This window comes from Salmo salar, chromosome 05 (genome assembly GCF_965601325.2).
Source record: "Salmo salar chromosome 05, fSalSal1, whole genome shotgun sequence".
Classification (NCBI taxonomy): Eukaryota; Metazoa; Chordata; class Actinopteri; order Salmoniformes; family Salmonidae; genus Salmo; species Salmo salar.
Window position 1 is genome coordinate 14,758,530 of NC_138295.1, and position 13,056 is coordinate 14,771,585.

At 44.5% G+C, this 13,056-nt stretch overlaps 1 protein-coding gene across 2 annotated transcripts in view; it reads left to right on the forward strand.

The window, feature by feature from the left end:
- Positions 1 to 13,056, forward strand: part of LOC106604260 (actin-binding LIM protein 3) — a 235,799-nt gene that overhangs the window by 16,639 nt on the left and 206,104 nt on the right. For both annotated transcript variants that reach the window (XM_082975060.1, XM_082975061.1), the window contains exon 2: positions 3,605 to 3,739. In XM_082975060.1, the coding sequence (XP_082831186.1) occupies positions 3,605 to 3,739 (135 nt within the window). The remainder of the gene's footprint in view (positions 1 to 3,604; positions 3,740 to 13,056) is intronic.

Here is a 13,056-nt window from a genome sequence, read left to right on the forward strand (position 1 = left end):
CAACTGCTCTGCCCACAGCGTAAGGCTCTCCAGAGGGTAGTGAGGTCTGCACAATGCATCACCGGGGGCAAACTACCTGCCCTCCAGGACACCTACACCACCCGATGTCACAGGAAGGCCAAAAAGATCATCAAGGACAACAACCACCCGAGCCACTGCCTGTTCACCCCGTTACCATCCAGAAGGCGAGGTCAGTACAGGTGCATCAAAGCTGGGACCGAGAGACTGAAAAACAGCTTCTATCTCAAGACCATCAGACAGTTAAATAGCCATCACTAACATTGAGTGGCTGCTGCCAACATACTGACTCATCTCTAGCCACTTTAATATTTTAAAATTGGATGTTATAAATGTATCACAAGCCACTTTAAACAATGCCACTTTATATAATGTTTACATACCCTACATTACTCATCTCATATGTATATACTGTACTCTAAAGCATCTACTGCATCTTGCCTATGCCGTTCGGCCATCACCCATCCATATATTTATATGTACATATTCTTATTCATTCCTTTACACTCGTGTGTATAAGGTAGTTGTTGTGAAATTGTTAGATTACTTGTTAGATATTACTGCATAGTCGGAACTAGAAGCACAAGCAATTCGCTACACTCGCATAAACATCTACTAACAATGTGTATATGACAAATAAAATTTGATTTGCTACATTAGCTGCAGTGAAATGTCTCCACAGATCAGATAGTGCCCATGGCATTTCCCTGTAAAGATGAGGAAAAACATGAGAAAAAAAACAACATACAATACCATGTACAGATAAATAGTTAAGCAGTTAGATTAAACAACTCCTTTGTCAGATAAATGTTTTAAAATTAAACATGTATGGAAACAGGTGAATTAATACTCCTCAGTTAGCAGGATCAAGCAAGCTAAAACACACATCATAGCAAAAACTAACTAGCAGAAAGTATTTATACACCCTTTGCTGTAGGCTACTATTTACTAGTTAACAAAAAATCATGTATGTCATGTAAAATATATTCACCCCACCCAGTATTGTAATTAAAACTTACCAGAAAGCATGTAGTCCTTGGCTCAGACAGTGTACTCGTGTGGGCTCAATAGCATCTCATTAGTGTGCAAGATCTTGAGAATCAGCTGTACATGTGATGGAAGAACGCACTGTGCATGCAGAGGGTTGCAATTCCATTGAATTGGGGATAGTTTAACCAAAATATGCCACAAGACTTAGAATTGCCTTATGTGTATCCTACAAAACAGTTTCACTGTTATAAGCTAACTTTTTTGACTTTTTGAAATTCCCCAAAAATTACAGGGCTTAACTTCCCGTGGAAAATTTCCGAAAAAATGTGGGAAATTTACTGGAAAGTTTCCGACCCTTTGCAACCCTACACTGGACCCTACATCACTCTCTGATGGATATGTCCCCGCCAAGGTCTGGAGAAAGAGAGGGGGTGTGAGAGAGGGGAAGATAGAGGGGGTAGAGAGAGAGAGAGAGACTATGCTGAGAGACTGTACTGGTCACTGACTTACTACAGCTAATAACCACCTGCTTTGGATTTAGCTGAGGTGAGTGTCTCTTCTCCTCCTCCCCCTCCCTCTTCTGTTCTCTTCATCCCTTTCTCTTCTCCTCCTCCCCCTCTTCATCCCTCTCTCTTCTCCTCCTCCCCCTCTTCTGTTCTCTTCATCCCTCTCTCTTCTCCTCCTCCCCCTCTTCTGTTCTCTTCATCCCTTTCTCTTCTCCTCCTCCCCCTCTTCATCCCTCTCTCTTCTCCTCCTCCCCCTCCTCTGTTCTCTTCGTCCCTCTCTCTTCTCCTCCTCCCCCTCCTTCTCTTCTGTTCTCTTTGTCCCTCTCTCTTCTCCTCCTCCCTCTCTTCTGTTCTCTTTGTCCCTCTCTCTTCTCTTCTCTTCCTCCCCTCCCTCTCTTCTGTTCTCTTCATCCCTCTCTCTTCTCCCCCTCCCTCTCTTCTGTTCTCTTTATCTCAGTGGTGAGAGGTAGAGAGAGAGAGTGCGATGGACCTGTCACCTCCAATCGCCAACAATCCCTTGTGTGTGAGCTCTCAGCAGGTGTTGAGGTCGGCGCAGAAATAGCAGCAGAATCACAACCAGGAGTCCCATAGGGTGGCACACAATTAGCCCAGCGCCGTCCTGGTTTGGCCAGTGTAGGCCGTCATTGTAAATAAGAATTTGAACTGACTTGCCTTGTTAAATAAAAAGAGAGAGAGTGATTGGCCTTGGCTCTTTCAGCTAATAGGCATTATGATGTCCCTAGACAACATTACAGAACTATTTGGCTGTGTTAATAATCACCATATTATTTCAGGTTTATCTTCATGTGTTTTGCATGTGCTTGTAGAGAACCATTATGGTAGTATGTGCAAAACACATCATACTGCATCATAATTTGACACTTTCTGTATTTTGAAAGTTCTATAACTTGATTGCTGACATGGAAAACATTTAAGGACTGTATCAACAGTGGCTTTTGAGTGGAATTGTCTTTTAATCCGGGTAATCCTGTGGTGTGTACTTTCCCTCTCTGTGCTGTTGATGTCCTCAGGATGGAAGACAGGTGAAAGGCATTATCCTCCTTCTCTCCTCCTCTCTATGCCCTGGCTAGTGGCGAGCTCCCATGATACCTCTCCTCTTCCCCCGTCTCCTCTCCTCTTCTCTCACCCCTCTTCTCTCCCCTCACCCCTCCTCTCCCGTCTCCTCTCCTCTCCCGTCTCCTCTCCTCTGCAGAGGACAGAAGCCTAGAGGATTACTCTACCTGGCACACACTACTTCCCCTGTGGCACAGAGAACTGGGTTAATCTATACTCACACACACACACACACACACACACACACACACACACACACACACACACACACGTGTCTAGAACCCACTTTTTCATTGGCATGTCTGTGGAAACCTGTAGAGTTTTGTTTTGTTTGGATTCCTCAGACCTAATTGTAACATAATATAGTAGTAGACATCCACCGTTCCCCCTGCATCCTGTGTTGATACAACAAACTAGTCTTAGTGTTAGAGTTTCCCTTTTGTGTTGTGTTCTCTCCCTGTTCGGGAGTGCCTGGCCAGAAATACTGAGATTGGTCAATTGTGTTGCCAGCATTGTGAAGGAAACAATCACCTATTATAGAATGTGGGAGTGAGCAATATGTGAAATCCACAAACAAACACACTCACAAATATGCATACAGGGTACGATAGACGGGTAGAGAGAGTCGATGAGAAGGTGGAGCGAGAGAGAGAGCTTGTAGAGGTGACAGACTTCACAGCTTCATAACAAGTGTTAGCAGAACACAGTGATATGATTATGTAAATCCTTCTCCTCAACGTACATTATACATTAAGTCTATATATAGTTTACTGCATACAATGGCAGTCTGTGAACACAAGGCTCTTGCGGACTGCAGTATAGTACAGATTATATATACTGACTGGTTTGTATTGCCCCCTATTCCCTACATAGAGCAGGGAATAGGGGGCAATGGGCCATGTTAGGCGGCCCTATGGGCCATGTTAAATAGTAGTGAACTGTATAGGGGGCCATTTGGGAAACACATATTGACTGTTATGATTGGATGAGGTCAGCTGTGCTCTCTCTCTCTACAGCCTATCAGCAGGGCTCTTTGGGCGGTGAGCGGAGCTCTGGACCTATCCGGTGCCAGCGTTGTCGGGAGGTGTGTAAGGGAGAGGTGGTGCGTGTTCAGGACACACACTTCCACGTCAAGTGTTTCACCTGCACAGGTAAGGACACGCATGGCTACCTTCACTGCTTATTAGAAAGGTGTCTGTCTGCACTCTGCAGGGAAAGCCCTCTTCCTGCAGTAGTAGGTCACTCCTGAATGTTAAGGCTCTTACAGGCTGGGACTCAGACTGTGACGTCAAGTCCCTGTCGACACACACACACACACACACACACACACACACACACACACACACACACTCCAAGCCATGCCAATAATGATCCAGACGAAGGATTAGAAGAACCGTGTAGGAGGGCGTGGGCTCCTGCTAAGAGGTGTGTAGGAGGGCGTGGGCTCCTGCTAAGAGGTGTGTAGGAGGGCGTGGGCTCCTGCTAAGAGGTGTGTAGGAGGGCGTGGGCTCCTGCTAAGAGGTGTGTAGGAGGGCGTGGGCTCCTGCTAAGAGGTGTGTAGGAGGGCGTGGGCTCCTGCTAAGAGGTGTGTAGGAGGGCGTGGGCTCCTGCTAAGAGGTGTGTAGGAGGGCGTGGGCTCCTGCTAAGAGGTGTGTAGGAGGGCGTGGGCTCCTGCTAAGAGGTGTGTAGGAGGGCGTGGGCTCCTGCTAAGAGGTGTGTAGGAGGGCGTGGGCTCCTGCTAAGAGGTGTGTAGGAGGGCGTGGGCTCCTGCTAAGAGGTGTGTAGGAGGGCGTGGGCTCCTGCTAAGAGGTGTGTAGGATATTGAATGCATTGAAGATGGCGCCGACGGAGATGGCAGCATCGCGACTAGCTCTTAGGAGACTTTGCAGTATTTTTCATGTTTATGTACATTTTGTTTTACATTATTAGTTCAGGAAATGCGGTAACTCACCAGAACTACCAGCATTACGACCAGGAATATGACTTCCCTGGAGCAGATCCTTTGTTCACTCTCCCCAGAGCAATTTAACTTATTCCAGAGGCCGACCCAAAACATCGGCGGCAGAGGAGAGGCACTTGAGGTGGCCTGCTGGTTCGACTTTGGAGGTGTGCACACCACCCACCACTTCCGAGTATATTACTCGCTAATGTTCAGTCTTTGGATAACAAAGTTGATGAGTTTGGATCAAGGATTTCTTTCCAGAGACAAATTGGGGCCTGTAAAATACTTTGTTTCACGGAAACATGGCTCTCTCGGGATACTCTGTCAGAGTCAGTAAAGCCAGCAGGATTCTCAGTACATCACACAGACAGGAATACATTCAGTTGGTTGCAAAATGATTCACCCGCCTTGGCATTTTTCTTATTTTGTTGCCTTACAACCTGGAATTAGATTTGTATTATTTGATTTACACAACATACCTACCACTTTGAAGATGCAAAATATTTGTTATTGTTAAACAAACAAGAAATAAGACAAAAAAACTGATCTTGAGCGTGCATAACTATTCACCCCCCCAAAGCCAATACTTTCTAGAGCAACCTTTTGCAGCAATTACAGCTGCAAGTATCTTGGGTTATGTCTCTATAAGCTTGGCACACCTAGCCACAGGGATTTTTGCCCATTCTTCGATGCATAACTGCTTCAGCAGTGAGTAGAACATTTAAACGTGTTAACCTTCACAAGGCTGCTGGCCCAGATGGCATCCCTAGCCACGTCCTCAGAGCATGCGCAGACCAGCTGGCTGCTGTGGTTACGGGCATATTCAATCTATCCCTATCCCAGTCTGCTGTCCCCACTTGCTTCAAGATGGCCACCATTGTTCCTGTACCCAAGAAGGCAAAGATACCTGAACTGAATGACTATCGCCCCGTAGCACTCACTTCTGTCATCATGAAGTGCTTTGAGAGACTAGTCAAGGATCATATCACCTCCACCTTACCTGTCACCATAGACCCACTTCAATTTGCTTTCCGCCCAAACAGATCCACAGACGCAATCGTCATCACTCTGCGCACTGCCCTATCCCATCTGGACAAGAGGAATACCTATGTAAGAATGATGTTTATTGACTATAGCTCAACATTCAACACCATAGTACCCTCCAAGCTCATCATTAAGCTCGAGGCCTTGGGTCTAAACCCCGCCCTTTGCAACTTGGTCCTGGACTTCCTGACAGGCCACCCCCAGGTGTTGAAGGTAGGAAACATCACCTCCACTCTGCTGATCCTCAACACTGGGGCCCAACAAGGGTGCGTGCTCAACCCCCTCCTTTACACCCTGTTCACCCATGACTACGTGGCCAAGCACACCTCCAACTCAATCATCAAGTTTGCAGACGGCACAGGCTTGATTACCAACAATGACAAGACAGCCTACAGGGAGGAGGTGAGGGCTCTGAGAGTGTGGTGCCTGGGAAACAACCTCTCACTCAACGTCAACAAAACAAAGGAGATGATCGTGGACTTCAGGAAACAGCAGAGGGTGCACCCCCCTATCTTCACGTTCCTTGGCATACACATCACTGACAAACTGAAATGGACCACCCACACAGACAGAGTGGTGAAGAAGGCGCAACATAGCCTCCTGAGGTTGAAGAGGCTAAAGAAATTTGGCTTGTCACCTAAAACCCTCACAAACTTTTACAGATGCCATTTGAAAGCATCCTGTCGGGCTGTATCACCGCCTGGTTTGGCAGCTGCACCTCACGCAACCGCAAGGCTCTCCAGAGGGTGGTGCGCTCTGCCCAACACATTACCGGGAGCAAACTACCCGCCCTCCAGGACAACTACAGCACCCAATGTCACAGGAAGGCCAAAAAGATAATCAAGGATATCAACCACCGAGCCACTGCCTGTTCACCCTGCTATCATCCAGAAGGCGAGGTCAGTACAGGTGCATCAAAGCTGGACTGAAAAACAGCTTCTATCTCAAGGCCATCAGACTGTTAAACAGCCATGACTAGCACATTAGAGGCTGCTGCCTATAGGCATAGACTACAAATCACTGGCCACTTTAAGGAATGGAACACTAGTCACTTTAATAATGTTTACATATTTGGCATTACTCATCTCATATGTATATCCTGTATTCTATACAATTCTACAGTATCTTAGTCACTTAATGTTTACATATCTGGCATTACTCATCTCATATGTTTATACTGTATTCAATAATATTCTAATGTTTTCTATAATATTCTACTGTATCTTAGTCCGTTCCACTCTGACATCGCTCGTCCATATGTATATAGTCTTAATTCATTCCTACTAGATTTGTGTGTATTGGGTATATGTTGTGTAATTTGTTAGATGTTACCTGTTAGATATTACTGCACTGTCGGAGCTAGAAGCACAAGCATTTCACTACACCTGCAATAACATCTGCTAATCATGTGTATGTGACCAATAACATTTGATATAGTTGTTATACACACTAAGGAGATGTAAAACATTTCTCTGTACAATCTCTACCTACAGTGTGATGCATTGTGTCATGATAACAACAGTGCTGTAGGTAGGGCCAATGCTTTGTGGCTGTGCTATCATCTTAGAAGTTTAAATGAATGCCTGCTTCAGCACGTCACATACAATAGTTCACTGCCACCATAGAAAGCGTTTGTATAAGCTACTTAGTCGAGGATTGTTTCAAATGGGGTTTTATGATATCCCCCTCTACTTTCACTTGTGTGTTTTCAGTTGAGGGGTTGCTGTGGTAACCATGTGAAAGGGCCCCCTTCCTCTGATTGGTGGTTATTCTCAGCCTCACTAGGGAGCCTCAACCAATGGGAAACCCCCATTACAAAGACCAGAGAGAAGGTTCAGGCAGAGAGAGAGAGGGGGGGGTATATTTCTCCCTAAGTCATGATGTCATGTGTTTGTTTCTCCATCTCTCTGTTTCTGCTCTCTCTCTCTCTCTCTCTCTCTCTCTCTCTCTCTCTCGCGCCTTAACCTGAGCTCTCCTCTCCACTCCTTTCATCTCAAAATGGAACCAATGGAATAGTCTCAAAAGTGCAAAATGCAAACTCAAGCAAAAATAGTTAGACATGGACGTATTTGACCCAGGTCTGACCCGGACCAAAGCAGAGACGGGTAATGCCAGTACAGTAGAGCAGTATTGTGTGACCATGCCCTCCCTCTATGTGGTTCAATCCACTGTTTCCAGTAGCATCGATGGCCACAGCTTTCTAAAGACCTGCTATTGTTTCACTGTCACCCCCTACCCTTCCTTCCCTCCCTACCCTTCCCCTCTTCTACATGTTCTCTCCTCTAGTCATCCCCCTGTTTTCTGTTCTGTTTGTTTTTCATTCCTGTTGTTTGTCTTTGGCTGATGATGATCTGGGTGTGTGATGGGGAATGGAAAAGACACATGAAGAAGATAGAAAGATAGAGAGAGAGAGAGGTTGGTCACGGTTTAGGCCAAACCAAGAATTAATCTCTCTCTCTATCTCTCTCCCCTCTCGCTCTATGATAGTTATCCAAGCATGAAATCAATTTCCCATCATGGGACAGTTTGACATTGACGTGTTCAATGTGTGATAGGGTGGCTAAATGAATAAGTCTGTGTGTGTGATAGGGAGGCTGAAAAGGCTACGTTACACTCTGGTCAATTTCATTTGATGAATTGTAAAACACCAAGTTGGACTACGTGGTCATATTTGTCATAACCATGTATTGTTCCTGTGATATTAGTTAATTTATCTTTCTAACTTGGTCTTTTTGTGTTGTCTGTCTGGCTGTAAGGAAACATATGGAAAATATTCAGACCCCTTGACTTTTTCCACACTTTGTTACATTACAGCCTTATTCTAAAATTGATTCAATTGTTTTTATCTCTCATCAATCTACACACGATACCCCATAATGACAAAGCAAAACAGATATTTAGAAATGTTTGCAAATGTACAAAAAACAAATGGAAATATCACATTTACATAAGTATTCACGCTCTTTACTCAGTACTTTGTTGAATGTGGAGCGTCGCTGGACAGCTATTTTCAGGTCTCTCCAGAGATGTTCAATCGGGTTCAAATCCGGGCTCTGGCTGGGCCACTCAAGGACATTCAGAGACTTGTCCCTAAGCCACTCCTGCATTGTCTTGGCTGTGTGCTTAGGGTTGTTGTCCTGTTGGAAGGTGAACCTTCACCCCAGTCTGAGGTCCTGAGCTCTCTGGAGCAAGTTTTCATCAAGGATCTCTCTGTTCTTTGCTCCGTTCATCTTTCCCTCGATCCTGACTAGTCTCCCCGTCCCTGCCTCTGAAAAACATCTTCACGCATGATGCTGTCACCACCATTCTTCACCATAGGGTTTCCTCCAGACGTGACGCTTGGCATTAAGGACAAAGAGTTCAATCTTGGTTTTATCAGACCAGATAATCTTGTTTCTCATGGTCAGAGAGTGGGCTGCCTTGTGCCTTTGACTGAGGAGTGGCTTCCATCAGGCCACTCTACCATAAAGGCCTAATTGGTGGAGTGCTGCAGAGATGGTTGTCCTTCTGGAAGGTTCTTCCATCTCCATAGAGGAACTCTGGAGCTCTGTCAGTGTGACCATCAGGTTCTTTGTCACCTCCCTGACCAAGACCTTTCTTCCCCAATTGTTCAGTTTGGTAAGGCGGCCAGCTCTTGGAAGAGGCTTGTTGGTTCCAAACTTCTTATGGATCAAATCCGGTTAGCGGGATCGATTTGACAACATCCGGTGAAATTGCAGAGTTCAAAATTCAAAAACAATTCTTAGAAATATTTAACTTTCACACAATCACAAGTGCAAAACACCAAATTAAAGCTTAACTTCAGAATTCAAAAAGGCTTTACGGCAAAAGCAAACCATGCGATTATCTGAGGACAGCGCCCCATCAAACAAACATATGACAATCATATTTCAACCCGCCAGGTGCGACACAAAACTCAGAAATAACAATATAATTCATGCCTTACCTTTTAAAGAGCTTCTTCTGTTGGCACTCCAATATGTCCCATAAACATCACAAATGGTCCTTTTGTTCGATTAATTCCATCGTTATATCTCCAAAATGTCCATTTATTTGGCGCGTTTGATTCAGAAAAACACCGGTTCCAACTCACCCAACATCTAAGTTACCTGTAAACTTTGTCCAAACATTTCAAACAACTTTCCTAATCCAACTTTAGGTATTTTAAAATGTAAATAATCAATAAAATTTAAGATGGGATAAACTGCGCTCAATAGCGGAGAAAATGAAAGTGGAGCGAGCTTCAGGTTACGTGCCCCAAACAAAACAGTCCACTTGGCTCTACACCCAGAAAGGAAATGGCTACTTCTTCATTTCTCAAAAGAAAAACATCAACCAATTTCTAAAGACTGTTGACATCTAGTGGAAGCTATAGGAACTACAAGCATATTTCTATTAAAACAGGCTTGCCATAGAAAACCAATGGAAAACAGATTGACCTCAAAAAAGTATTTCCCTGGATGGATTGTGCTCAGGGTTTCGCCTGCCAAATCAGTTCTGTTATACTCACAGACATTATTCAAACAGTTTAAGAAACGGAGTGTTTTCTATCCAAATCTACTAATAATATGCATATCCTAGCTTCTGGGCCTGAGTAGCAGGCAGTTTACTTTGGGCACGCTTTTCATCCGGACGATAAAATACCGCCCCCTATCCCAGAGAGGTTAAGAATGATGGAGGCCACTGTGTTCCTGGGGACCTTCAATGCTGCAGAAATGTTTTGGTACCCTTCCCCAGATCTATGCATTGACACAATCCTGTCTTGGAGTTCTACAGACAATTCCTTCAACCTCATGGCTTTTTCCTCTGACATGCACTGTCAACTGTGTGATCTTATATATATATATTTACAGGTTTGTGCCTTTCCAAATCATGTCCAATCAATTGAATTTACCACAGGTGGACTCCAATCAACTTTTAGAAACATCTCAAGGATGACCAATGGAAACAGGGTGCACCTGAGCTCAGTTTTGAGTCTCGTAGCAAAGGGTAAATAAGGTATTTCTGTTTTTATTTGTCATAAATTTGCTAGAAATTCAAAAATCTGTTTTTGTGTTTCATTATGTGGTATTGTGTGTAGATTGATGAGGGAACAAAATAATTTCATCAATTTTAGAATAAGGCTGTAACGTAACAAAATGTGGGAAAAGTTAAGGGGTCTGAATAGTTTCCAAATGCACTGTTTAGGGAGAACTCTTTATATTCAACTCATTTCACCTTGGGAAACAATAATACACTGTTTAGGGAGAACTGTTTTTATTCAACTCATTTCACCTTGGGAAACAATAATACACTGTTTAGGGAGAACTGTTTTTATTCAACTCATTTCACCTTGGGAAACAATAATACACTGTTTAGGGAGAACTGTTTTTATTCAACTCATTTCACCTTGGGAAACAATAAGTGCCATTTTCTATGAAGCTGTTCCTTTCAATCCTTCCTCAGACTCTCACTGTCTGTTATCATCACTTGTCTTTCTTTGTCTGTTTCAGTCTGTCTGTCTCAGTCTGTCTTTCTCCATCTCTCTCAGCAGGGAGTTCAGTAGCATTGTGATGGAAAGAGCAATAGAGGGACAGACAGAGATTATTATTATTATTACAGCATTCTTTGAGTGTAGCAGCACTCCGTTATAGAGAAGTCATTTTAATTACATTCTGTTGTCGGCTCCGTCTTTTCTCTCTATTGTAACAACCAATACAGCACGCACACACACACGCATATACAACCCCTTCTGTACACCCTTCACTCGTTTGTCATATCTCTCCCTTACTGTATTGATTCACATTAGATCCAGAGCTCAACATTATGATAATTGATTTCTCATGCATTACTGAGAGAGCACTAATCGTGTTTATCCTCCTATTTAAACCCATTATAGAGCAACTGATTATGGCGTGGAGAAGAAACCTTGTAATCTAAGTCCAAGACAAAACACTATGGAAAATACATTGATATAGTGTAGAAAATAAACTGTGGAACATACACTAACTGTATGATTTATTGTATGGGATAGTAATGTCTTAGACTATTCTTATTGACAAACATTTAAGGAGAGGCAGCACAACAAAATTTCAACTTAATAATATGTACATTATCTTTTCAATGTACATGACATTGCCTTATCTTTCATTGTCACTGGCAATGTGACATTTCTGTTCTGCAGCTCTAAATTGACCGTAAATACCAGTATCACAGTAGCCACTAGCCAATAAGCTTATAAACTATTAAAACATTTGAGCAACTTTTCATCCAAAACATATTAGACTCTTGAATAACGCAATAATTCACAAGCATTTGCAGACAATTAAAGGATATAATATATGAATATAAATGTACAGTTTCAGGATATTAAAGTTACCTTTAGAACAAACCAGTTTGCATTTTATCGGACAATGAAAGAAAGTTGAAAACCAATCGTGTCACGTCCTGACCAGTAAAAGGGGTTGTTTATTGTAGTTTGGTCAGGGGGTGTTTGTTTAGTGTGTTTCGGGGTTGGTTGATGTTCTATGTTTTCTATTTCTATGTGTTTTTCTATTTCTTTGTTGGGGTTTTGGAACGACCTCCAATTAGAGGCAGCTGGTTGTCGTTCCCTCTAATTGGAGGCCATATTTAAGTGTGTTTGTGGGTGGTTGTTTCCTTGTATAGTCTGAGCACCTTACGGGACTGTTTTCGTCATTTGTTTTGTGTAAGTCTTTTGTTTTCCTTCGAATAAAAGATGTTCAATATACCCGCTGCAGTTTGGTCTACTCCATACGACGAACGTTACAGAACCACCCACCAAGAAAGGACCAAGCAGCGGAGGAAGGAGCAACAGAGGAGCTATTTGGAGTCATGGACATGGGAGGAGATACTAGATGGTAAAGGACCATGGCACCAGGCTGGGGAGTACAAGCGTCCGAAGGAGGAGCTGGAGGCAGCAAAGGCAGAACGACGGAGGTATGAGGCATTATATCCTCCATTTCAGGAGGAGAGGAGGCAGCCCCCCCAAAATAATTTTGGGGGGGGCACACGGGTAGTTTGGCTGGGCCAAGGGTTAGCCCTGAGCCAACTCCCCGTGCTTATTATGGGGAGCGTTTGGCGTTAAGAGCACTGTGCTCTTAACGCTGCTCCTCGCACTAGCCCTGTGGTGCGTGTCACTAGTCTGGCGCCTCCAAAGCCAGCCCCACGCATCAGGCCAACAGTGTGCAGTCCCCGTCCAGAGCTTCCGGCGACAGTGCCCCGTCTAGAGCTTCCGGCGACAGTGCCCCGTCCAGAGCTTCCGGCGACAGTGCCCCGTCCAGAGCTTCCGGCGACAGTGCCCCGTCCAGAGCTTCCGGCGACAGTGCCCCGTCCAGAGCTTCCGGCGACAGTGCCCCGTCCAGAGCTTCCGGCGACAGTGCCCCGTCCAGAGCTTCCGGCGACAGTGCCCCGTCCAGAGCTTCCGGCGACAGTGCCCCGTCCAGAGCTTCCGGCGACAGTGCCCCGTCTAGAGCCTCCGGTGAC